Raw genomic sequence first — 26,319 nt, forward strand, 5'->3', positions numbered from 1 at the left:
CGGTCATAGGAGTGAAGGAGAGAGTGTGGCCCGAACACCTGGGTGTCCTTGTGCAAAACCAAAACCAAAAAGGAGCTCAACCTTGACCTCTAACCACATGCAAACCCAAGTTCAAGTGGATGAAAAGCCAATAGCCTCAATTCTTCAGGAGGGTTCCTTAAACAAGACACAAATGCTTTAATCAGAAAGTGAAAAAACCTGAGACATTCAACAAAATTAAGATTAAGAACTTTTGTTCATCGAAGGACCGTGTGAACAGCGAGACGCAGCATCCGCCAGGAGGTGTGTCTGCTGCATGTGTAACTGACAATGTGAAGAGCTCCCGCAAATCAATGAGAAAAACACAGACACCTTGGTAGAAAGTGCGCACGGCCTTCACCGGTGAGGAAACCCTGGGCAGTGTAATCTGCGCTATGCCCACCCCAACAACGCTGGAGGGACAGTGATGGGGAGAAGGGGTTTCGAGAGTCTGTTCCGATCTTCCAGAGCTGACCCTATGCGCACCCTTTGGGTGCACACCCAGAATCGCAGCCCACATTCCCAGACACCCGCACAGGAGTTTCCTAAGGTGGCCCAGGCTGCACACTGCCCGGCAGTCTGCCAGGGAACAAACAGATCTCAGGGACGCCACCATGACAATAGCAACTGGTAGCTCCACCTACCACCACAAGGGACCCTCACAAACAGAATAGTTTTGGTGAAAAAAAGCCACCCCCAAAACACAGGCTGAAGGAATCCAGGTATGAGGTCCCAAAGCAGGCAACATACAACCATCTCTGCTGGGGATGCCCTCTCAGGTGGCAGAACCACGAGGACAGCAAGGAACCACTGAGCACAGTGTCGGCGTCCCGGTGACCGCTCGCAGTAGGATGGGGCTGTCTGTGGGGAAGGGTCTCGGGGGATCTCGGGGGGCTGGCCGGGAGCGGGATGGGGCTGTCTGTGGGGAAGGGTCTCGGGGGATCTCAGGGGCTGGCCGGGAGCGGGATGGGGCTGTCTGTGGGGAAGGGTCTCGGGGGATCTCGGGGGGGGGGGCTGGCCGGGAACGGGATGGGGCTGTCTGTGGGGGTAAGGGTCTTAGGGGATCTCGGGGGCTGGCCATGTTGAACTCCTTGACACAGGTGGTGGTTGCCAGGTGGTGGTTCTAAACTTAACCGCTGAACTGTGCGGATATTTCTTAATGTCTCTGCAGGCCTATCATAGTTCACGACTTTGAAAAATTCTATTTTGGGGGGAAAACGTGGACACCAAACAGGAGTAGCTCTGGGCACCCCAGGAGCCATGAGAGGCGACTGACCCACTTCTCTGTTTGACAGAGGAGGGAACCGAAGCTCAAATAGAAAAAGGGGCTGCCCAGCAGCACGCTGCAGGAGGCAGGCAGGAGGGACCCTGTTTGGAGGGAGAGGAGGGGATTAATTTGAGGGATTAGAGGCACAGCGGCTCTGAGCACACAGAGAGCCAGCCGGGACTTGGTAATATCTATAAATATTTGAGAGTCACAAGAATAGTTTTTCCAAGCAGTCAAAGACGATAGCTGAGCGTGGCTGAGCAAGGGTCAAAGGACAAGAGCCAAGGTGGCCAGGCCATCAAATGGTGTGGCTGCATATCTACTGTGTGCACCGCCCCCCGCCCCCTGGGCCTGTGCGAGCCCTACTGTGCACCAGCCTCTGCCAGGCACTGGGGCTGTCAGAACACCAGGGGCCAGACCCAGGCTCTGTTCTCTGGGGTGCCCATCTGGGGCCCTGGGGAGGACAGAAGACACCCCAGATGTCAGTGGGAGCCCCACTGACCTCCACTCCCCACCCCTTACCTGTCTTCCTTAAACACATCTGCTCCAGGTAGCCCCCAGGCCTTTGCACCTCTTGGAGGGTGGCCTGTCTGTCCTTGGAAACTCCTACTCATTCTTCATGCTTCCGCTCAAGTGTCCCTGCTTCCCGGAAGCTCTTCCCAATACCCCAGGCCAGGGTTCACAACCTGGGACCCCAAAGCATTCTGGGCAAACCCCTTCTGTACTCTGTCCGCTGGCCTAGGAGGATCTGTTGTGGGCCTCTGTCCCTGGCACTGGAGGGCCAACGTGGGTCTTTTCACAGAGCTGGTACCCCGAGGGGACCAGAGTCCACTTGGGAGGGAGGGGCAAGAGCGTCATGAAAACCCCAGGGAAAAGGCGACAGGGAAGACACAGTTTGTCATGTGGACAAGAAGGTGGGGAAGGGCATTCTCTACAGCAGGGACTGTGTGGGCAAAGGCAGGGGCATGAAGGTGGCAGTTTGTGGGGAACTCGGAAGCAGGGCGACAGCATGGGGGGGCAGCCAGCGGGAGGGAGCAGGGAAGAGAGACCCCTCAATGTACACCTGCCCACCAAAGGGAGCCATTGAGGGCCACAGTGCCACCAGGTGACATGGTCCTTTTGCTCTTCAGCAAATATTTACAGGACTGTCCCATGAGTCAGTCCTGGCTCCAGGCCATGTGGGGTCTGGGAGAGGAGGGGGCCAGGACCAGCACTCTCAGAGCTCAATCCAGACCCACAGACCCAGCCTGTGATGTGCAGACCCCACACTCCAGGGGCCAGGAGGCAGGACCGACCATAGGGTCATCCCTCTGGACACCCCAGGACCCCTTCACTATGACCACCGTGTGGTCTGACGTTCCCCAGAGACCCTCTACCTGGGCCTGCTCTGGGCCAGGTCCCAGGAGAGATGCTTCCACCACAGGGGCTCATGGCACCCAACATCCCTGCAACCTGGTTGTGGTTAGGACACCCACTTTACAGATGAGAAAACTGAGGCCCAAGCAGGGCCAGGACTTTGCCAGTGACGGGGTCTGTGGGACCCCAAACCCTGTGCCCTTCCGTGCAGGAAGCCATGCTGACCAACTTCCCTTCCACTCCCCTGGGCTTTTGGTTCTGAATCCCAGGCACCAAATGCAGGACGGAAACCCACTGGGGCAGCCCCGACACTGGCCAGAAGGGAAGATTCTGGAAAAGCCCTTCAGGCAACTCTGAGAACACTAATTGGGTGAGAGGGAGAGGAGGGCAGGACCCCTCCCCAGTTCTAGGAGTCCTTGCCCGACACCACCCCTGGCAACTCCAGAAAGGCCACATGGCCCGATGCAGCCCAGGAGCCCAGGCCCTGGCTGCTGCCTCCAGCCTTTCTGGCTTAGCCCAGGGAAGCCTCAGCCAGCCTGGGACAGCAACGCTGACGCCATCAGCAGCTCAGGCAGCAGATCCGCCCACCTGGCACACCTGCCTACCTGTGCACCCAGCCGGGCGGGGTCATGCCTCTGTCCTCGGTGCCTGGCACACAGGAGTAGGTGCCGGAGAGCCTTGGCCAGGCACAGGAAAGGAGGGAAAGAGAAAGAGAACCACCGCGGGGAACCCCCAGGCTGGCCTCAGGGCACCCCATGAATGCTAAGTTTTGCCTCAAGTCTCAGCTGAGTTAAGCAGTGTTTCCTCCCCCACAGGCGGTACAACCCAGGTGGTGAAATGACAGCCGATGTGGGGTGCCAGGGAAGGGCCCTGGCCTGGGCCAGAGCCTGGGTTTGGGCCTGAGGTCATCTGTGTGACCACAGCCAGGGCTGTCGCTCTTTGGGCCTCACCGCCCCCACCTGGACCTTGGCCACGACAAGGTGGGCCTGGCTGACGGGCATCAGGTATTTGGGGTCTGAGATTGAACCACCTCGGAGACTGGACCCCTCCTCCCAGCACAAGACATGTTGGTCCTGTCCCTGTGGGACCCACAGTGGGGGCTGCACATCAGCTCCATGGCCCAGGAGATGGCCCTGCTCTAAGAGTCCACCCTGGATCTCTGTGTGAGCCCACCTGTTCCCAGGCTCCCACCTGGGTATTTCCAAGCCACTCACCCACGGCACTAAGGGTCAGCTGGCAGGGCCCAGGGCCGCTCTGCCCTAGACCTGGGCCCAGCCTGGGCTCTGCTGGGGCTCTGCTCCTTGGGGGAGCGGTGCTCCTCTACCCGGCCTCCTCCCCAGGATGCCAATTCTGGCCTCGGGAGGAAGTGGCGAGGACGGAGACCCTATAGGCCAGGGGAGACAATGCTGAAACCCAGCAGCCACAGCTGGGCCTGCCGCCCACACAACGCCTCGGCTTAGGCTCCAGAAGGAAAATACGGGAGGGGTGTTCCCAAAGTAGGGGTCAGGGTGCCAGGGGAAGTCGTGGAGAAACTGAAAAATATTCAAACGGGCTGATCCCAGGCCTGCCGCGCAGGCGGCCCCGTGAAGTCTACCAAGGCTTAAAGTTTAGCACCCGGAGGGAGGCCGCGGGGGACACTCCCCAGAAGCTGTCGCGGGATTCCCCCAAAATGGCTCCAAGACGCGGCTGCCTGGTCCAGCCGCGAGGACTCCATCCCCCACCCCCGCCCCCCAGAGGCGGACACTTAAAAGCTCAGAGCCAGGCAACTGGCAGCCCGGGGGGTGGGGGTGGGGGGTGTGTGGTGGGGGGTGGGGTGGGGGGCGAGCCAGCGCCGGGGCAGTGCGGAACGGCACGAACGGAACCCGGAGGGTCCCCGGAGACCAGCGAGAGTCCAGGGCAGGGAGCAGAGGGGCGCTGAGGACCGCACAGGACCGGGCGGCCCCGGGTAGAGGGCAGCCCGGCCCTCAGTGGCGCTAGCCCCAGCTCCCGCCGCAGCGGCCCGGGCCGGCGGAGGAGCCCCCGCGCGGGGCTCCCCAGCGCCTCGCGGCGCGCACACACGCACCACACACACGCACCTGGCCCGCAGCCCCGCCGAGGCCGCCCGCGGGCCCAGGGGGTGCGCTCGGGTGGAGCCCCCTTCCCCCGCCTTCCCCAGCGCCCTCACCCCCGACCCGGCCCCCGCGAGCCGCGGCACGGGAGACGCTCCACTCACCTGAGTTTCTCCATGTCTGCGGCAGAGGCCTGCGAGAAACCAAAGGAGAGGGTCAGCAGGCAGGAGGCGTGCGCTCCGCGGCCGCGCCGGGCAGAGCCGGGCACAACGGGCACGGCCGGGCAATCCCGCGGGGCCCCGTCCGTGGGAAGCCCGGCGCCGCGCGTCCCCAGCCCCCAGTCCCGGCCGCGGCCCCCGTGACTCAGTGGGCGCGCCGGGCCGCGGCCGAGTAACAGGTGAGCCTGCCCGGGCCGCCGCGCTTCCTGCACCGAGTTACGCCCCCCGGGGCGAAGAAGGGGCCGGCCCGGGATGGCCCGGCCAGGGGCGATCTCGGCCTTGCCCGGAGAAGGGGGACTCGGCCTGTCCCCGTTAACTCTCCGGCGGCCGCGGCCCCGCTGCTCCCCCCACCCCACCCGTTAACCCTTCCTGCCCCGCGCTCCCTCCCGGAGGAAGCCGAGCCCTGGCATCGCAGAACCTCCGAGTCGGAGAATGTTGGGGAATTCGGGGCCGTGCAGGATTGCAAAACCTGACACTCACACAATCCGAGGGCGATGGCATTTGGAGCCTCGACTTCTCAATCAGGGACCCACTGCCCTCAGATTCTGGGGTTCTGGGCCTGGCTTGCCCCTCCCGGGCCCCAGGGATTAACCCGTGAGCGCCCGGCTCGCCGGCGGGGCTCCCTGCCTGCTTGCGCAGACCCACCCGCGCGCGGCTTGGAGACCCTCCCTGCCCAGCCCCGCTCAGCCGGGCAGCCCCTCCGCGCGCCGGGCAGGGGGACCCACCCGCCGCCGTTAACCTTGTGGGCGCGGGTGAGCGACGGGGACCGCAAGCGGCCCGGGCGGGATCGCACTTCCTGCGTGGAGCTGGGGGCGCCGGGCGGGCTCTCCATCACCCGGGAGAGGCCGCTCCCCGGGGCTTTCCCCGGCTTTCTGTGCCGTGACTGGCACTCAAGGGGGACGGGGGTCCCAGCTCAGGGGCCACGCGACAGACCTGGGAAGACTGATGACTGCCCATCCCGGCCCCTCGCACCGGGCGCCGCCGCCGCGTCCGCCGGGAGCGCGCTCCGCTCGGGTCCGGGCCCCACGCCGCCTCCCCCACCGCCCCGCCGGGCTAGGGCGCAGCCCGGCCGCAGCGCCAAGCTAGAAGGCCCGGCCCCGGGGCCTCGGCCAGGCTCGGCCACCAACTTCCCGGGTGCTCGGGCCGGCCTTCCGGCGCTCTCCCGGCCTCAGTTTCCTCACCTGAAAGCTGGGGGAAAGGGGGAGGCAGCTGGACGAGGCGCTCCACTGCCCTTCCGCACCCGCGGGCTGCGGAGCGGCTGGGGTGGGGGAAGGAATTTCAGGGGAAGGGATCCCTAAGGCGCCCGGATGGCGGTTCCCCTCCCCAGACGCTCTAAAAGTTGTCCAAGACCACCAGCCTGGACCCCTCCATAAACCCTCCTCCTGCAAGACAAGGAGTTTGCCGGGAAGACTTTGCCGCCGGCCAGCGCGACCCCCACACCGCTCTCTTCCCCAGGCCCACCTTTCCGGGTCCCCATGACAGCGCTTCTCATGCTAGGTCCCAGCATACAGCAGGCGCTCAATAAACACGGCCAGTGCATGCCTGGATCCCACGGCACTGGAGCCTGTCTTTCCTGGCCCTTTCCCCTCCTGGCTGTGAGCTCGCGGGCAGGAGCCCTGTGTTCTCACCAGGACACCCCCAGCACCCAGCAGGCTTGGCCTGCGCTAAACCAGCGCAGCGTGGGAGGAGCCGTCCACTCAGAGGGTCAGACCTGAACCAGGATCAAACCAAACCCAAGAAATCCAAGTGTTTCTCCATCCACAGACACCCACTCATTCACTAGCTCTGGGCTGAGTTCTCCAGCAGAGAGAGGGGACAGCAGAGGAAGCAAGCTCTGCTCTCCAGGGGCTAATGAGGAAAACCCCCTCTGCCCCCTCCGGTCCTGGGAGGCCACCCTCAGCAGAATGGCCACGCTAGTCGTAACAATAACGTCCACCGCCCCTTACACATCATAGCGCTTCCCACGGCTCCTCACCACAGCTCTACCACGAAAGCCCCGGACCGCCTATGCCGGAGCAAAGCTCCAAGAGAGAAGAGGCTTGCTGGAGATCCCGCAGCTGAAGGGGCCCAGCTGCGCCTGGACCCCACTGCTCAGGAGCCTTTCCCACCCAAAGGCTGTCTCTGGTTGCCAACCTCAATCACTCACGGCGAATGACCTGCCAGGGAGTTTGTCTAAAACTAATAAGAATGTATTAAAATTTAATTTTAAAAATCTAGCATTAATTATTTACATTGAATGTTTCAGCCCTTCTAAAAGGCCTGGATGGGAATTCCCCCCACCCCCAGAAGGGAACTGGAGGGAAAGGCCGGGGAGGTTGCTGAGCTGCCCTGGTGGAGCGGTGGGGGCTGGGCAGGGCAAGAGACAGGCAGGGAACAGGCAGCCTCTGCCCTTCAAGCCTATTCTAGATCCCGAAGCCTGGCTTTGATGCTACTGTAGCTCAAATCCTCCTCTGACCCATTGCCTTCGGGGCAGCCACTGCCCTCCCCCTTGGAGGCTGTGTCCTCCATGCGGCCCTCTGTGGGAACTCAGTGGAGTCACTGAGTTCACCCCCACACCAGATGGGACAGGACTCTGTGTCCCAGCTCTGTGTCCCTGGACCAGCACAGCACCTAGCAGGAGTGGGGGGACTAAAAGACGGGTTGTGCCTGACGCTCTCCTTGCAGGAGTGACCCAGGCATCTTTATGGGTGGCTAGGGAGGAGATAGCAAGGAAGCTTCCCTGGCCGATGTGCTGTGCCCTCGGGGACAGTCTCCCATGAGGCTCCTGCATGGGACCAGCACCCTGGGTGCAAGTTTTGATTCAGCCATTCATTGACCACAGGACTCAGTGATTTTTGTGAGGCCCTTGCTATGGGTGAGGAAACGGAGGGCAACACATGAAGTGGCTTGCTCAAGTCCCCTGAGGTTAGCCGAGGCCTGCCTGATGGGCTGGAGAACCGCGGCGCTGCCTGGGTCTTGGGCCAGTGGGTGGGGGCCATGAGGATGAGGAGTCTGTGGGGTGCTCCAGGGTTCCCACTGTGAAGTGAGGCGGCAGGATCTCCCTCAGGGAGGCTGGGAACACAGGGTGCACACTGGGTGCTCTTGGGGGACAGTCCTCAGGGCACAGTCCCTCCCCGCCTCTGGGCGCTGTCCAGCCCCACTCACACCCACTGCCTCTTCCTCCAACACACCTCTTCCCACTGTCTGCCTTAAGTCCCTACCTCTTTCTGGTGGTCCAGCCCAGCAGCCACCTTTATCTCCTGACCCCTCACAGGAGCCCTGCCTGTTGGCCACTGGACCCTGCTCTCTCCTCACTCCCACCTGTGGCCATCTGGGTCCTGATGATGTGCCCATCCCTGCATGGGCTGAGCCCTGTGGAGCTCCCAGCTGCCTCCCTCCCACCTCCTACTTCCTTTTCTTACCAGCGTCGGGAGGGTCGCCTGGGTCAGAAACATGCCCGTCCACCCTTTCCTCCCCTGCTCTGTCCCCAGGGTGGCTTTGGACCCGGTCACAGAAATCAGTTCCATTGAAGTGTCACAGCAGCTTTGCTGGGTGGGTCTCATCAGCTGTGCACTTGCAGTTTATAGGCGGGAGCCTGGGGATTTGGGGCCAGGGCCCTTGCCATCTTCCCTGTGGCACCTGGGCACAGAGACTGGCACACAGTAGGGCCTCCCCAGACAAGGTGGAGGGAGTGACTCTGTGCCACCTGTCAGGCCTCCATGAGGGGTTGGTAAATACTGACCTGGCCCTGCCTAACCAGCCGACCCCCATGCCCAGCAGCCTCCCCTCGCCAGGCACACACTGGCCACAGTGGCTGCCTTGCCGGCTCCAGGCTCACCTGGCCCATCCCTGTCTTAGGGTCTTTGCACTAGTTCCTTGCATCTGGAATGTTCTGCCCTGACTCTGCACGGCCGGGGCCTCCCTTCCCTGACTACCCATCTAAAGCATTGGTGACGCCCCAACAGTAAAGCTCCTCCATTCTGCCACTGCATCTCCCTGTGTCCAGGGCCTGGCGTGGAAGCCCTGCGGTGAGCAGGTGGTGTTGGCCTGAACGAATGCAGTGTGTCCTCGTCATTCTAACACCATCCGCGTCCCTTCTTCAAGCCTTCCCCTGCGCGGGAAGGCACGGAGCCCCTTGGTACCAGGCATCGTATCCTCGCAGAGTTCTGCCCTGGGAAACCCCTCTGCAGATGTGGGTCAGTCCTGCTGTGGCCCCCATAATGGAGCACATAAATCCTCTGCCGGACCATCTGGCCCCATTGCACGGCTGCCCACTGCCCCCTAAATCCGGCTGATTTCTGACACCATGACGAGGAGAGTGAGCCCACCTCTGCAGGGGGCCTGCCAGGTGATGAGGACCATGCCAAGGACAGAGGCCTGGGTTCCTGTCCCAGCTCTGCCTCTGACTCAGGCCAGCCCCACCTTCCCTCAGGGCATGGGGCTGGCCTCTCCAACCCCAACCCCAGTGCTTGGCCCCCCAGGACTCCTTACACCCACGCTGGGCTCTAGCTTCCTCAGTTTCCCCCAATCTTGTTGCCCTTACCCCTCCTTGAGGGGAGGAAATGAGCCTAACGTGTGGAGGGTGGAGGTGAGCCCTGGGGGGATGGGGCCTCCTCCGCAGCTGTGGGACCTTAGGCAGGGCTCTCAACCGCTCTGACTCTCAGTTACTCATCTAGGAAGGAAAGATGGAAAATCCTTCACTGGGAGCGACAAGGCGGCTGTGTGTAAGGGACCGTCCTGGGGACGGGGTGTGGCTGTTCTGGAGAGCCAGCCTTCTAACTGATCACTTGGGGCGGACAGCTTTCTAAGATGTTTTACATGGTACCTGCCTTGTGACATTCGTTTGGCAAACATTGACTGTGTGCAGATCCCTGTTCTGGGGGATTCAGCACCGGTCAGACTGGATGAAATTCTCTGCCCTCACTGTGCTGATATTGTCACGCAGGGAGACAGACCCCAAGAAAGGAATCAGTACACCACCCCTCCCACCCCGTATGTCCGACGGGGATAGGTGTACAGAGAAGGATGGAGGCAGGGTGGGGCAGGAAAGGGGTGCAGTGATGAACACAGAGGCCCGGATGAAGTGAGCTGAGCCCAGTAGCAGATGAATCCCGAGGGGCCACCGGAGGAGGGGGCGGGTGAGTCTGGGGGGAGGGGCTTCCGGAGGAGGGGGCGGGTGAGTCCAGGGGGAGGGGCTTCCGGAGGAGGGGGCGGGTGAGTCCAGGGGGAGGGGCTTCCGGAGGAGGGGCGGGTGAGTCCCGAGGGGGCCGCCAGAGGAGGGGAGGGTGAGTCCTGGAAGGTCGCTGGAGGAGCAGCCCTGTGGCTGTGCCTGGTGAGTTTGGGAAGCATCCTAGTCACCAGTGGAAAGGAGCAGCTGGGGTACGGGGCCTCTGCGCCCTCATCAGGACCTTGGCTTCTGCCATGAGGTGGATGGGAGCCCCTGGAGGGATGAATGGAGGCGTCTCCTTCACAATGCTGTGTGGAGAGGGGCAAGTGCAGGACCCCAGGGCATCCAGCCAGGCCCACGGGGCCTGGGCTGGAGGTGGGAGGGATTCTCAGATTCCCAGGCAGTCTAGAAGCAGAGACATGGAAGGAAGAGAACCCCTGAGGTGACAGATGCGTTGTGACCCGAGCAGCTGGAGGCAGGCGGGGGAACATGGGGAATTCAGGGCTGGTGGTGCCCCTTGGCCATCCCAGGGGAGACACCAAGGGCTGCGAAATGGGCTTGGAGTTCAGGGGAGGCTCCAGGAGATGTGAACCTGGAAATGGTCAGATCAGAGGTGACACAGCCGCAGCACTGGGGAGGCCGCCAGGGCAGCAGCGGTGGAAGGGGACAGGGGCTGGGACGGAGCCAGGGACTCTGCCACTGTTGGGGGTCAGGAGGTGAGCAGGACCAGCCAAGGAGACTGGGGAAGGGTGGGTGGGAGGTGGGAGAAGAGTCTGCATTAAGGGTGGAGGTGGTCCTTCGGGGGCTGTCTCAAGGAGGAGAGCGGGATCATCAGTGTCACGGGCTGACCCACAGGTAGGACAAGGACGGAGAGCCGCCTGGGTCTCGTGAACCCCAGGCATCCCCAAGGGCCTCGCCGGTGCTGGGCGCATGGTGGGGTTCCCCAGAGCCTCCGCTGCAGTCCCAAAGGAGCCGTGGGCTTTCCTGGCCTTATCTGATCAATGGGAGAGGGAAGAGTGCTTGCCCAGGGTTACCCAGCAAGTTGAGGATCTGAACCCAGGCCCTGGCTTGGGGCTGTCCCCAGATGGGGCCAAGAATATCTTTCCCCTGGGGAATCCGGGCACCTGGCCTTGGCTGCAGAGGAGACCCTGTCCCACCTGTGACCTGAGCCCTGGGTCTTGTCTAGGCTCTGTGTGACTTCATACAGGGCCTCCCTTTTCCCAGCTGTGCCCCAGTGCCACCAGGCTAGGCTGGTGACTGCGAACTGGCCTCCCGGAGCTAAATCTGGCCCACCAGCATGTTGTATTTGGCCTGCACAAAGGTTTTTTTTTTTTTTTTTAAACATTTGAGCCAACATTTAAAAATTGGGAGTTTACATTTTAAAATCCGTATTTTTGGCTTCTACTGAAAATTTTGGAAGATCTGGCAACGTCGGCCCACATTCCCACATGGCAACAGTCAGCGGGGCTGGGAAGCAGCTGCCCCCTCTCCAGGCACCTTGGGGGTCCCCCATTCAGGAAGGGGGCCATCCACATCTGAGCTTTCCCTATTATCGGGAGGCTGAGGCCGGGAGGGCAGAGTGACTTATTCAAGGTCACTCAGCCAGAAAGCCTCTCAGAGAGGATCCAACTGCAGCCTTGGGGACTTGCATTGGGGGTGTTGTCATGACCCCACCCAGGACCATGCCCCTTGCCCTGTGCTTCCTGCTCCTTCTTGACTTTTGTTCTCGATAAACATTGGATCGAGTCATTCACACTAGTATAAATGAGGCTCAGTCCCAAGTCTGTGATAATCGGAGGTCCTAGAGACCTTCTACAATAGCCTCTTGTTTGCTGACCAACGAAGAGGAGGACCAGAGACTCACCCATGGCCACTCAGCCAGGCAGGACTGCACAGGACAGGACTGAAACCCAGGGCCCTCCTGGGGCAGCAGCTTCCTCCCAGAAGTGGTTCATGGTGGAGCCCCAGGCATTGTCTCTCAAGAAACGGTTTGCAGGTTGGTGACTGGAAGCCAGGGATCTGCCTTGCTTCCCCAGAGCTACCCCTCCAGAAAGCATTCTGGGGACACAGGCTTGTCCAGGCCAGGAAGGTACGAGGCACACAGTGGGTGCTCAAATCAACAGACAAGCCCCTGTGAAGGGCTGGCATCACTATCTTTATCACCACTATCATCCCGGCGGCTGAATCCCTACCTTGTGCCAGGGTCCTTCCCCAGTTATCTCTAATGTCCCCATGGAGACACTGGGGGGAGTATGACTTGAGCCAGGGCACAGCCCAACCAGGACTCTGCTGGACTCAGCTTTCTGGGCCTCAGTGCCTGGTTTATAGAATGAGCCTGACCCTAGGATCACTTTCACAGGCTTGCTGTATTTGATCTGAGGCTGGAGCTGGGGGGCTCAGAGTTGGCGCCCATCATGAGATACGATCCTGGGGGGCTGGTGGGGGAAAGTGGGGTGCAGCAGGAGTTAGGCCTGGAGACCGGGGCCTCCAAGGCCAGGTATGGTCCAGCCCCTCCTGCTGGGGGTGATGCCACCTCCCGCTTCAAGGAGTCAAGCTGGGCTCCTGGGTGGGGCCACCCTGGCCAGGCCCCAGGGTGCAGCCTCGCCCCCTGAACACACTGTTGGGCCCCAACAGGCCCTGAGGCCCCGAGAGATATGTGCAAGAAGCCTTGGGATGGAATCCTCCAGGGCCTGGGTGGCACCAGGACTCCCCTGGGGCCCAGCAGTCCCCAGAGGATGGTCTGCGCGGTAAGCGGAGCCAAGAGCACCAAAGAAGCGGGGCTCCCAGCTCACCACCCCCGGAGGAGCAGGCGGGGACACAATGCTTATTAGGTGCCTGTGGTCATGACTGACTTTTCACTGCTGGGGAAACTGAGGCACGATGGGGATGGGTGACCTGTCCAGAGTCACACAGAAGGCCACTGACCCTCGAGATACACTTCCACCCAGAGCTGCCTGGCCCCAGCTGGCCGTGCAGACCTACAGGGAAAGGGCTGGCAGGGCTTCAAATCACCAGAACTTCCCACCCACCGGCCTGTCCCTGGCTAACCCTGGACAGAGCAGGCCACCTGAGGGCCAGCAGCACACAGGTGGCAGAGGTGGAGGGCAAAGTGCCTGGGCCCAACCCGGCTCCTCCACCTCCCTCCTCCTCTGTGCACTGGAGACATAATGATGGCGCCGACCTCCTGGGGTTGCATCCAAGCTGGGGGTCAGAAGCTGAGAACACTAGTCAATGCTCGGTGAGTATCAGCCACCGTGCTCACCCGGGATTTGTCCTCAGGACAGACCCCCTCCCAGCAGGAAAGCCTTCCTGGGCGGCTACAGGTTGATATCCCACAAACCCAGCCCACGGCCTCCGCCTCCATCCTGTGTTGGGAGAAGGTGGAACTGGGGCACAAGCAACATCCGGGCAGCCCAGGAGGACCCTCCCCGGCCCAGGGGACACAGATGGTACAGGGCATGGAAGGTCAGCACCAAGGTGGGGGTGCCAGCCCCTGGATGAGGTCTCATCTGCCCGACACTCTGCACAGCTCCATCCCCAGGACAGCCAAGGAAATCTCACCACATCTTTCGCCCATCCACCCGTCCATCTGTCTGAGTGAGGCCAGAGTGCATGTGTGGATGGAGTACGAGGAAAGAGCTCTACAGCCCAAGCCCGGACTCCCTGTGTCACCCGGGGCAAGTGGCAGCCCCTCACAACCTCAGTTTCCAACTCCATATAATGGGGGCAGCTATGAAAGCTCACCTCCCCGCCTGACAGGCCTATGGGACAGCCTGCCTCATGTGGGGTTGTCTCAGGTTCAAAAATGTAAAAGGATAATCACGGGAAAGCCCGAGGTAAACCACCAAGGCTCCGCCACAGTAGGGAGGGGATTATTATTGCTGTTATCATTACTATTCACGCATGTGCCTTCCGTACAGAAATAGTCTGCCTGCCCCAAAGCCAGAAATTTCACCTTAGAGATTCATTCTTTTGGCAATTAAGGTCTTTCCCGTTACAGATATTATAAAAGGGGTGTGGGGAGGGAACTCGGAGCAGGTCAGCCAGGACCTGTGGGGAAGCGGCACATGGGGAGGGAAGAGACCTCTGGGGTTGAGACTCACCCGACCTGGAGGCCTCCAAGGGGAGGCAGCCTGGCCTCCGAGCTTGCCACTGCCCAAGCAAGGCCCACTAGTTCCCACGGCCTGGCCTGGCCCCACTCTGCTTGCAGCTTCAGCGGCCGCCTCCGAAGAAAGCTGGGAGCTCAGGGCTGGGTCCTTCTTCCCTGGGGCTGCAGCTCTTGCAAGGGCCTCCTGGGCTAGGCCTTGGCCTCGATCCGCTGCAGAGGGCTCTGGGCTGCGGCCTCTGGGCACCCTGAAGGCCTCCAGGGTCCCAGGGTCCAGAACCCGCACAGTGACCTCATCCAGGAACCTGGAGAAGGGCAGTCGGGCCTCCCTCCGGCGGCCCAGGCGTGCAAGGGAGCCTGTGACAGCCCGGCTGCCTGTGTTCAGGGACTCTGGGGAGGATGGCCGGGCTGGCGACACCCGGGCCATTTCCTGGCTGGACCGAGCTGCCCAACTGTGGCAAGATGCTTTGCCCTTGGGGTTCCGACCTTGGCTGGGGCTTGGCATGTGACTTCGAAGGTCCTGTCTTTGCGCTTCCTTGATGGGGGCTTCTGTCCCGGGCTCCAGGAGGGAGCTGTAGCCGTCCTGCCTGGGACAGGTAGGGTTAGAGCCCCGTGCCTGGGAGCTGGCCCCTGAGAGCATCCTCCTTCGTCAGTCCAAGGTCCGAGCTCCAAGAGTGCCGTAACCAACTCCTCTCCTCCCATGGGGCCGGGATCCCTGTGCCCTCTTGGGGGCTGTGCCTCCTGTCCTCACAGGCCAGGGCCACCAGCCAGATGACCGCCTGCCCATTGATCCAGTGGCAGGGCCTCTTGGCCTCCCACCCCCAAATCGATTCTCACTAAATGAGAGCTGAGCTTCAGGGCTTAGAAAGTGCTAGAGAGGAGAAGGTCGTGTCCTGGGCTCTGCCTGGGGAGGCAGCCCGCCCTGAGTGAGCTCCCATGGTGCACAGGGCCCTGGGCTGGGACTCCCCCTCTCCTACTCTCACATCTCCTCTGCCAGGTGCGGTGCAGGGGCACAGAGGACAGGCAGTGGACAGATGGCCATGATGGCCACCATGACGGCGTGAGCACTGGGCCCGAAGCAGGGCAAACTGGAACTGCAGCAAACCAGCAAATGGGAGGGGGTGGCAGAGGCTGCGGGCAGCCCACAGTCCTCCCGTACATCCTTATTACAGAGCCTTCATTTTCTTTTGGGATACAGGGTAGTCGGCTAAAAGACCACCTTTCCCGGGCTCCTATGCAGCCAGGCCAGGAGATAGCCAATGAACTATAAACAGAAGTTGGGTGTGACTGCTGGCAGAGCTCTGCAAAAAAGATCAGACAGCCAGCCTGTGTCCTTTTCCCATTCCCCAACCTCCTGCTTCTTCTCTAGAACATGGAAGTGATGGCTGGAGCTGTGGCAGCCATTTTGCACCATGAGACAAACTTGTGGCAGAAGCCATATATAAAAGATGGAGGAGCAGAAAGACAAAAGGAATCCGGATCTCTCATGACCACTGAATCATCATCACACCAGCCCTGCATCATCTGCCTCTGGTACTTTTTTCTTTGAGATGGAGTTTCACTCTTGTTGCCCAGGCTGGATTACAATGACGTGATCTCGGCTCACTGCAACTTCTGCCTCCCAGATTCAAGCAATTCCCCTGCCTCAGCTTCCAAAGTAGCTGAGACTACAGGCGCCTGCTACCATGCCCGGCTAATTTTTGTATTTTTAGTAGACACAGAGTTTCACCATGTTGGTCAGGCTAGTCTCGAACTCCTGACCTCAGGTGATCCGCCTGCCTTGGCCTCCCAAAGTGCTGGGATTACAGGCGTGAGCCACTGTGCCTGGCCTGCTTCTGGTACTTCTTTAACTTGAAAGAAAAATAACCCCTTGTCTTTAAGCTATGGTTATTTCATCTCTGTTGGTAGCAGCTATGTGCAATTCTCCAATGATATACAGGGTTAGGGTGAGAAAAAGTAGTTGTTAACGCTATGAGCAAGAGCCTTTGGCACATGGAGGCCTGGGGTGTAGTTAGGTGGGAGTGGGGTCAGGGAGATAAACTTAGAGAAGGGTTAGAGCCAGACCTGGACCCTCCATCCTTTGTGTGAAGGGAGACACGCCTGCCCACTGCACCCCACACAGAGATCCTTCCTAGGATGCGGCTTTGGGGTGCTAGAGTGAAGGAAGGCTCTCCAGGGGTGGCAGCCCAGGCCCTTGGCCTGGCGGGCATTACCACCATCCCTGGCCTGGCCTCTGGTGTTGCTTGGAGAGAGGTTGAGGCCCTGTGTGATATGCTCATAGCTATACATCTGGGCTCTGTCTGGATGCCTCCATCAGGTGCTGGGGACCCCTGCTTTTCTGAGCTCAGCTGGACACCTCTCTGAATGCCCAAGGCACCCCTGACTGAGTCTGCAAAACTCAGTGCATGGCCTCACCATGGCCTCACTTGGACACCTGTGATCGTCCCTTCCTGCGGCTCCTGAGTCGATGCGGATCCAGCCCGGCCCATCCCACAAACACGGCAAGTATGACCTTTTAAAATCACAGACCAGGCTGGGCACAGTGGCTCATGCCTGTAATCCCAGCACTTTGGGAGGCCGAGGCAGGCAGATCACCTGAGGTCAGGAGTTTGAGACTAGCCTAACCAACATGATGAAACCCCATCTCTACTAAAAATACAAAAATTAGCTGGGTGTGGTGGCACCCGCCTGTAGTCCCAGCTACTTGGGAGGCTGAAGCAGAAGAATCACTTGAACCCGGGAGGCAGAGGTTGCAGTGAGCTGAGATCATACCACTGCACTCCAGCCTGGGTGACAGGGCAAGACTCTATCTAAAAAATAAATACATAAATAAATAAAAATAAATAAAATCACAAGCCAGGTGACTAGACAACGTCACACCTTCATATACACTGCAAGGCCCTGACAATTGCTGGTGTTTTCTCTCTCTCTCTGCTACCCTCCCGCCCCGTGCTCCCCCGTGCCAAGGAACGTCTCTCAGGTTCTGGATGTGCTAAGCTCTATCTGACCTCAGGGCCTTTGTACTTGCTTTCCCTCTGCCAGAAACACTCTCACTCTCTCCCTTCCCCTCCTTCCCATCATCTAATTCCCAGCTGACCTTCAGAGTCCCAGTTTCACAGCCTGTCCCCCTCTGTCCCTCAGATTAGATCAAGTACCCCTGCGGCAGCCCCTTATGGCCCTGGCCCCCAACTGTAATTAATGTTTGCAATTATTTATTATCTGTGTGTGTGTCCCCCCGTAGAATGTAAGTTCCACTGTATCCCAGCTCTTTGCATAGGGCCTGGCACATAGCAGGTGTTCAACACGTAGTTCTTGAATGACTGACTGAATGAATGGCATAGCAGGTTCAGGCTGTCAGTTCACAAACATCCCCAGCCTGGTGTGGGCCTACTCTGACTGGAAACAGGATGAGAATATAGGGGAGGGATCTCAGGCTCTTGGGAGGCCACAGTGTCCTCCTGCCACTCCATGGTCCCCGACAGTCGCCCCTCTACACCTGGACAGCCCTTCCCCAGCAGCAGCCGTTCAGCCCCTGCCCTATCACCAGTGGGAAAGAGACTTGGAGGCTGGCAGATCCAAGTTCAAATCCCTTCTCCGCACTCCAACAGGCCCGCGGGCAAGCCACATCCCCTCCTCATCTGTCAGGTGGGCATGGGGCAGAACTCAGCCCATGGCAGTGCTGGGAAGTGGTGTGAGCAAGGGACTTCAGGACTCATTAGCACTGGGGCTCTGATGTGGCCATTTCACTAGCTTGCATGGTTGCAGGAGTGTTCTGGGGGCTCTGGCCAACCAGTCCTCTGAGCTGCTTCCAGAGTTTCAGGCTGCATCAGGCAAGTTTCCGTTGTCATAACAACCTGCTGGCTCTCAGGCGCCTGGGCCTGAGGCTCTGAGGATGCTGCCGGCTGCCGTGGGCTCACGGCCTGGGCCTGATCACCTACCAGCAGCCTGGACAACCTCTCCTGGAGGGGCTTCCGGCTCCTGGCACCGCAGCCCCTGACTCTTGACTCATCTGATTCAGTCCTGCTTCCCAAGCCCCTCCTGCGTGCCAAGTTCTGTGCTGGGCATGCGTCATCACCCCAAATCCCCACCCGCCTCTGTGCAGCAGGACAGCCAAAGGCTCTATTTTCTGCTAAAAGAAGCAGGGTCTCAGAAAGGTGCAGTGACCTGTCGGAGGTCACATGGCTTGGGCATGGCAGGCCCAGGACAGAACCCCAAAGGTCAGGCACTCACATCCGCTTCCTCTCCAGATGCCCAAGCCCCTCTCCTGCTGCCTGGCACACACTGCCCTTGTGGTTGGAAAGCTGGCCCCTGCCAGCTCCGAGAGAAGGGGCATGAGGCTGCCCACTGCCTGCTGGGACTGGAGCAGGAAGACCAGGCCACAGGATGTTGGGAGGACCCTGCCGAGTGGGCAGGCACGCCGGGCTTCTGCTAACAGTGCCAAACATCACCTCGCTTCATTCTTACAGCAGGCCTGAAAGCTAGGAACAGCTACCCCGCTTCACGGAGGAGGAAACTGGGCTCTGAGGGGTCTCGGGTAAACCCCAATGGCGCGGGCATGCGCCGGGGCTGCAGCAGAGGCCAGCAGGGCTGTGGTCACCTTTACCAACCTTCCCCTCGTCTCAGCACAGAAGTTTATTTTTTTTCCTTTCTTTCTTTTTTCTTTTTTGTTTTTGAAACAGGTCTCACTCTGCTGCCAGGCTAGAGTGCAGTGGCGCGATCTCGGCTCACTGCAACCTCTGACTCCCTGGTTTAAGCGATTCTCCTGCCTCAGCCTCCCAAGTAGCTGGGATTACAGGCACGCACCACCACGCCCAGCTAATTTTTGTATTTTTAGTAGAGACGGGGTTTCTCCATGTTGGCCAGGATGGTCTTGATCTGACCTCGTGATCGGCCCGCCTCAGCCTCCCAAAGTGCTGGGATTACAGGCGTGAGCCACTGCACCAGGTCAGAAGTTTCTATTATTATCCCCCTTTTGCAGTTGAGGACACTGAGGCTCTGGGAATCTGCACACTTGTGCTCCTAATCACCTGCCCCGCTGTCCCTGGATTTTCCACGCTGGCCTGAGAATCTCCAAGGGCAGCCATGGTCTTGATGTTTTTTGAGTCCCCAGCACCCAACACAGGTTGTGCTGTCAGCACATGAATTCTGCCCGAGCTCTCCTTCCTCAGATAGGACATGTACACAGCTGTCCAGGTCTTCCAGGGAGATCCCTGGGCAAGGACACCCCTGTAGGAACCCTGGCTGGCCACTGACCTTTAGAAGAGGCCTCACTGCTGCTTCCTCATTTCGTGAGTGGGTCTTCCAGGGCAACGAGGGCCTGGAAAGGCCGAATAGCTGTTAGTTTGGGTCGGCTTTTCTCCCACAAAATAGTCAAGGTGGGGTTAAGTCTCCGTGTCTGATCAGCCCCCTCCTGACCCTGCACCTGTGTAGTATATGTCTCTGAAGCAGAGGGACATGGGGGTCTGTGAGCAAAACACTGGCATCTGGGAAATCAAGGCATGAGTGACCTGAAGCTTCACCCATTCAACCAACCATCCTTCACCATCCACCCCTGTGACAGCTCACCCATTTACAGGTGCCATCCACGCACCAACACATCCCTCTATGTCTGTGTCCATCACCCGCTGATGGGCACTCATCTGTCCACTGGTCCTCTCACTGCTGTCTCCATCTGTCCGCCTGCCCATCCCTCCATGTGTCTGTCCATTCCTCTGTTACTTGTGTCTGGTATCCATGCATCCATTGCTTTGTATCCATTTGTGCACTGAGCTGCTGCCTTCTCAGGCCTCTATCCACACATCCGTCAATATACACTCATCACCTGTCCATGCACTCACTCTTCCGGTGTCCATTCATTCCTCTATCCATCATTCATGGACATGTATTCAAGTATTCATCCACCCATCCCAGCATCCAGGCACTACCTGTATCCATTTATGTATCCATCCCTTCATCCATCCATCCAAAGATCCTCCCATCCATTCATCTACCAATCTTGCCTTGTGTATCAGAAGTCTCCCTCCCTCCACCCATGTATCACCCATTGATATTTTGTTCTATCAATCCAGTCCTGTATCCATATCAGCTTTTCCATCTGTCCACCCATCTATCCCTATCTTGCTACTTACATCCATCAACCTCTCCTCCCTTCCATCTATCCCTCTTTCTTTCTTTCCTTCCTTCCTTCCTTCCTTCCTTCCTTTCTTTCTTTCTTTCTTTTTCTTTCTTTCTCTCTTTCTTTCTTTCTTCTTTTTCTTTCTTTCCTTCCTTCCTTCCTTCCTCTCTCTCTCTCTCTTTCTTCTTTCTTTTTCTTCCCCCCTTTTTTTTTTGAAGGAGTCTCACTCTGTTGCCCAGGGGCTGGAGTGTAGTGGCATGATCTTGGCTCACTGCAACCTCACCTCTGCCTCCTGGGTTCAAGCAATTCTCCTGTCTCAGCTTCCAAAATGGCTGGAACTACAGGTGCACACCACCACACCCAGCTAATTCTTTTTGTATTTTTAGTAGAGACGGGATTTCACCATATTGGTCAGGCTGGTCTTGAACTCCTGACCTCAGGTGGTCCACTCACCTCAGCCTCCCAAAGTGCTGGGATTACAGGCGTGAGCCACTGCACCCAGCCTATCCCTCTAGGTTTCTACCCATCCATGCACTGCTCTATCCTGCTAGTGCTTCCCTTCCATACAGTATCATCCACCCATGCGTCCCCTTCAGCATGCCTGCATTGCTTCTCCACCTCATGCACCTCTTAATCCCAGCACACACCTACTGTGGGATGACCAGGTTTCCATGTCTGGCTTCCCCAGGCAAAGCCCAGGCCTGACCCATCTCCATCCCTGACTTGGGCTCAGGGCTTGCTGATTGAACCAATGACTGCAATTCCCCTGCTTGGCTCAGAGCTGAGCCCTGGCTGATCCCCACCCCAGGCAGACCACAGAGGCTGCTGTACTGTCCTCCAGACTCATGGCCTGTTGAGGCAAGGGCCACTTTTGAGTTCCCTTCCTGGCTAGAGGGGAGAGAAGAGCCCCAGCAGCTCCTAACTCCTGCTGTACTGGCCAAGGTCCATGTCTCCCAGCAAACTGTGGACTCGTGGAGGGCAAGGCCTGTGTCAGACTCACCTAAGTGACCCCAATGAGCAGTGTAGAGTGGGTGCTTAGGGACAGCATGTTAGGTGAGTGTAGAATTCACACACTTAGTCATTCATCATTCATTCATTCATTCATTCATTCCTATAATGATTAGAGCAATAGAGACACCTCTGGCCAGCTTCTCCCACCACAGGCTACAATCTGATGCCTGCTCTCAGGCCACAGAAGTCACTCCCCTGACTGTAATGGGTGTTAAGCTTCTGATACGGAGCCCTAGAGAGGAGACAGTGAGTCAGCAGCAGAGGAGGAACCAGAACCCAGGGCTGCAGACCTCCGTCCAGGCCTCTCCACTAAGGCTAGCGACCAGCTCTGCGGCAGGAGGGGGAGCCAGAAGAGAACCCTGCGGGGTGATTCTAGACCAACACGGCGAGTCCTAGGGTCACCCACCGATCTGTCCCAGGGATCCTTACCTCCCTTAGGGGGAGGAGTCACACCTCCCCACCACCATGGCTTCCACACTCCAGCAGGACACAGCCTCTCTAAGTCTTGAGACTTGAACACTCTACACTCTCCCCATCACCTTCAGGCCTTGGGCCAGGCTCCTGTAACACGCCTTGACCCCTTCATTTGTTCAGCAGCTACTCAGCCCTTGGGCCCCACCTCTTCAGACCCTGGGTAATGATTTGTGGACTGTGTCCAATAGCCATGGACTCATGGGCTTCAGTCAATCCCATCCATCCATCCATCCATCCATCCATCCATCCATCCATCCATCCCTCCCATCCATTCATCCCTCTCTCCCTCCCTCCCTCCTATACATCCCTCCCTCCCTCCCTCCCATCCATCCATCCATCCATCCATCCATCCATCCCTCCCTCCCTCCCTCCCATCCATTCATCCCTCTCTCCCTCCCTCCTATACATCCCTCCCTCCCTCCCTCCCTCCCATCCATCCATCCATCCATCCTTCCATCCATCCATCCATCCATCCATCCACTCTTCAACATCAGGAGTGCCTGCAGGAGTAGGGAAGCTCCTTCAAAGTGTTGCCGTGGAGATGATGCGTGGAAATGCTGATCCAGGGCCCAGTACATAGCAGGCGTTCCATAAATGGCAGCTATGTGGGCCAGACCCTGCGCCCAAGTCTTGGGAGAGTGGATGGAAGATCATCCAGATTGCTTAGGGCTCATTTCCTCTCCCCGGCCCTGGGCTCTGACAGGTGTCCCCCCACTCCACCCTAGCCCATGGAAAATTCATCCTCTAGGCTGAGGTTCTAGGTGGCCATCCCCTCCCCACTCAGCTCCCAGGTGCGAACAGCTTCAGGTTTTGACGACAAACGGAACGCGGAGCCCAGGAATCTATAAATATGAGACAAAAGCTGGGGAGGGCCCTTGGCGGCAGTGCAGCCGCCCATTGCCCAGAGCCCGCGTGCTGAGCCCGGGCAGAGCCGCATCTGCCACGGTGCTTGCTTTTCCAAGCCGCCCTGATTATAGTGAGAGTCGGGAAAATTAAGGGTTTGCAGGATGCTGCTGGGGCCCTCGCTGCCGTCTCCCCGCCCTGCGTGTCACAGATGCCAGGCAGAGCCACCCCCAACGGGCAGTTGCCCCTGCTGGCAAGACCAAGCCCAGCCTGGCAGGGCTGCACACCGCAGTTTGTTAGGGGCTTTTGCCCACAGTCCTCGTGGGAGCCTGGCCCTGGGAGTAGTGGGGGTCTCTGCTGCTCTTGGCAGGCAGAGAACTAGGGCCCAGAGAAGGAAAAGAACCTGTCCATGGCCTCCAGAAAGCCAGAGCACTGGGGCTTCAGACGGAGCCTGGCTGTGGAGACTCCGCCCCATCCATACCCCCAGGCCTGGACCCCGAGTCTGCACTGGCGGCCGACCTTGGCCATGCGGACTTTGCACGTGCAGTGCTCCCTATCCATCCGGCCCCACTCCCGGGTGCCCACTCTGCTCCCATTCTGCCGGCTCAGGAGACTCCAGCGCGTCGCCCACGCTGTTCCTGCCCTGAGGAAACCACATTGGGGATGGGGTGGGGCACAGACGAGGAAGGAAACACCTCTAAACCAAGCAGGAAGCGGAAACGCTGGGGCAGAAATTCCCATCCAACGTGCTGGGGCTCAGGGAGGGTGAGCGCGCCGGCCGAGCCGCTCTGGGCGAGGCCCTGGCCTCCCTGAGCCTCAGTTTCCTCGCCTGTAAAGGGGCAGGAGGATAGTACCTGCCGCGAGGTACTGAATGGGATGGTGATGTCCGAGGCTCGTGCGCGCCCACGCGCTGCAAACGCTCAATGAGGCGGCCCCGGGTCCAGCCTCCTTCCGGCTCCAGGGCCTTTCTCCAGCCTCCCGAGCAGGGGCTGGCCCTGCCCCCAGACGCAGGCGGGTCCAGGCCTGCCCCCACCCTCGCCACCCGCCCGGGACAGCGGCGGGTCCCCAGTCCTCCGGCCGCGCCCTGGGTCACCCGTCCCTCCTTTCCTCCCGCCGCAGGGGCGCGCGTGTCAGGGCGCAAGGACCCCGCGATCGGACCCTGGCGCTCCCGGCGGCGCGCGGAGGCCGGGCATCCCCGCCCCACCGGAGAGTGCCCAGTTCCCAGGAGACCCGGCCCGGCTCCTCCCGGGCCAGTGAAGCCTCCACGGCGGGGGCGCAGCGCGGAGGGGAGCAGGGCGGGGGGCCGGCCACCTCCCGCGCTGAGCGGGGACCGCCCCAGGCGTGGGTGGCGCCTGCCCCGCCTCCGCGCCCACGCCCTGCCCTCCCGGCTCGCAGGTACTCACCGCCCGGCGCAGCCGGCCCGGCCGGCGACCGCCAGTCCACATTGCCCCAGGGCAGCCGCGCCGCTCACCGCCGCCGCCGCGTTCGGGTCCCACCGCCGCCGCCGCTACCGCCGCCCCCTCCCCTCCGAGGCCGAGCGCGCCGGGAGCCGGCGCGGCCGGGGCTCCCCCACCCCGCCCGGCTTCCCGCAGGGAGCGCCCGCCCCCCGCCCCCAGCCCGGCTCCCCGCCAGCCCCGGCCCCGCGCAGCCGCGGCTGAGCCCGCGCGTCCTCCCCGCAGCGCCCGGCCGGGGCGCAAGTGTTGGGCGCAGGGCCGGGCAGGGGCGCGGGGGTGCGGCGTGCGCGGGGGCCAGGCGAGGAATGGCAGAGGGTCAGGGAATGAATGAACCCGCGCGAGCTTGAATGGCTGAGCGCGTGAATGAATGAGTGCGGTAGAGCATGCGGGGCGGGGGGAATGAATAAATGAGAGAACTAATGCACGGGCGCGAAGGTGAGTGACAGAGTGAATGGGCCCTTGAAACCCAGAGGCTGTCAGTAACGACCTGCCCAACCTTTTCATCGGTCCGTCCATTCAATCCCTCAACATTTATTAGACACCTAGTGTGTACCAGCTAGCCCTGCTGTAGGCCCCGGGGGGTACAAGCTCCTGCCCTCGCAGAGTCACAGTTTACAGATGAGGAAACCCTGGCTCCCAAGGGTGCCTCCTGGCCAAGCTGCCCGTTTCCCTGCCCTTGCTCTGCCCCAGCCCCCAGTCGGTGGCTTCCAGGGCCTGCCTTCTCCCCAAGGAGCTCTCAGGAAGGGAAGGTGGCTTCAGGAGGACCAGTGTTGCCCCCTGCCTATCCCTCCAGTCTGAAGCATCCCACCGACCTGCCCGGGTAGAGCCCAGGCTGGCCCAGTCCCACCCTGGTAAAGGTGCAGCGTGAACCCTTCTCTCTCCTCCCAGAGCGGGCAAGGGGCAGCCCTGAGGGTGCCAGCTACATGAGGGTCTTCCATCCCAGCCAGCCCAGCAGCAGCCAGCGTGGGAACCCGGGGAGGAGCGCTGGCAGCCAGGGAGGGTCCTGCATGGCGGAAACAGAGCTGGCAAAGCCTGTGTGCTTCTCTCATATCCTCCCTGGGAACCTATGGGCTCATGGTTCACACATGCTTATATCATTTCCAAGTACATGGCAGATTAGAAGATGCTGCCAATGAGTACCTTGTATATTTTTGTTTTTTAATTGTGGAAAACATGGAAAACATAAAATTTACCATTTTAACCACTTTTAAAGTATACAGTTTGGGGACATTGAGTTCCCACTGTTGAGCTACCATCACCACCATCCTTATATGCTGTATGTTGTATGCTTTGCAGTTTCTATGCTCTCTCATTTAATCTGGGGAGTAGGTTGCTACATTCAGGCAGTGTCAGTGCTGAGAAAAGGCACTGATAGCAAGGCAAGAGGGGAAACCCAGAAAAAAGGAGACAAGAAAAAGAACCAGCAGCTGACTGGAGCCATTTAGTGTCAAGCAAAGTCCTGTCTCTGCTCCCTCTCAGGTCCCAGGGACATGATTGGGTAACCAATGGACAGAGGGAGGCGCCTCCAAGTACACCCCACCACAGTCAAGACAAAACGAGAGGCGGCAGCTCAGGGCGGGGCTCTCCCAGTCCTTCGAAGCGTGGACAGACTTCGTCCAAACCCAGTCACTGGTGTGCACCACGGGACCAGCCTCTTTGCTCAGGGGGCCTTGATTTCCCCAGCAGGAGTAGGGACAGGCTCCCTGACCTCCAGTCTGGCCTCTCAGGTTCTGACACCATTCAGGCAGCACACAGCAGTGGAGGCATCCTGTGAGAGGTAGTGGGGGCCCAGCCTGCCAGCTCCAGTGTCCGTTCCCCCTCCCCGTCCCCAAGGGGACAAACACCATTGGGGGATGTGGAACCTGGGGTACAGGCAGGGCTCTGCCCACATTGCCTCCTCCTGGGCTGCGGCCCTTCCCCAGAGGCTGGTCCTGCTCAGATGGTGCCAGAATGTTCACCGCCCGCCCTGGCACTGCTGCTGCCAACGCCACAGATGGCTGGGGAGGCGGGGGAGGGGCGGGTGGGGTGGGGGCGGCTCCTGCTTCAGCTCCAGCAGCTTGCAGGCTTCAGCTCAGGCCTGCCTGGGAAGGCCCCAGGAGAGCCCCTCCCCCATGCTGCACGCACCTCCCGTCCCCACCCTCCCTGCCCTCTCTTCTATCCTTCCCACTCCAGCCCCCTTATGCTAGGAAGGCGGAGAGAAAGCAGGCGTTGGTTGTGGGTCTGGGAGCATCCCTGTAATGCCCCTGTAGGGGAAGTGGTACTAG

The 26,319-nt window shown here is 59.9% G+C and overlaps 1 protein-coding gene across 10 annotated transcripts in view; it reads right to left on the reverse strand.

Annotated features, from left to right (window-relative positions):
- Positions 1-24,198, reverse strand: part of BEGAIN (brain enriched guanylate kinase associated) — a 49,807-nt gene extending 25,609 nt beyond the window's left edge. For 4 of the 10 annotated variants that reach the window (XM_054449019.2, XM_054449017.2, XM_054449016.2 and 1 more), the window contains exons 1-2: positions 5,841-5,920; positions 4,854-4,882 (exon numbers count right to left, since the gene is read on the reverse strand). In XM_054449019.2, the coding sequence (XP_054304994.2) occupies positions 4,854-4,882; positions 5,841-5,864 (53 nt within the window). In that variant the 5' untranslated portion in view covers positions 5,865-5,920. Of the gene's footprint in view, positions 1-4,853; positions 4,883-5,840; positions 5,921-24,004 lie in introns of those variants that run through there. The other 6 variants (XM_054449018.2, XM_054449015.2, XM_054449011.2 and 3 more) reach the window with 3 other exon arrangements.
- Between the last annotated feature and the right edge of the window lie 2,121 nt (positions 24,199-26,319).

This window comes from Pongo pygmaeus, chromosome 15 (assembly GCF_028885625.2).
Source record: "Pongo pygmaeus isolate AG05252 chromosome 15, NHGRI_mPonPyg2-v2.0_pri, whole genome shotgun sequence".
Classification (NCBI taxonomy): Eukaryota; Metazoa; Chordata; class Mammalia; order Primates; family Hominidae; genus Pongo; species Pongo pygmaeus.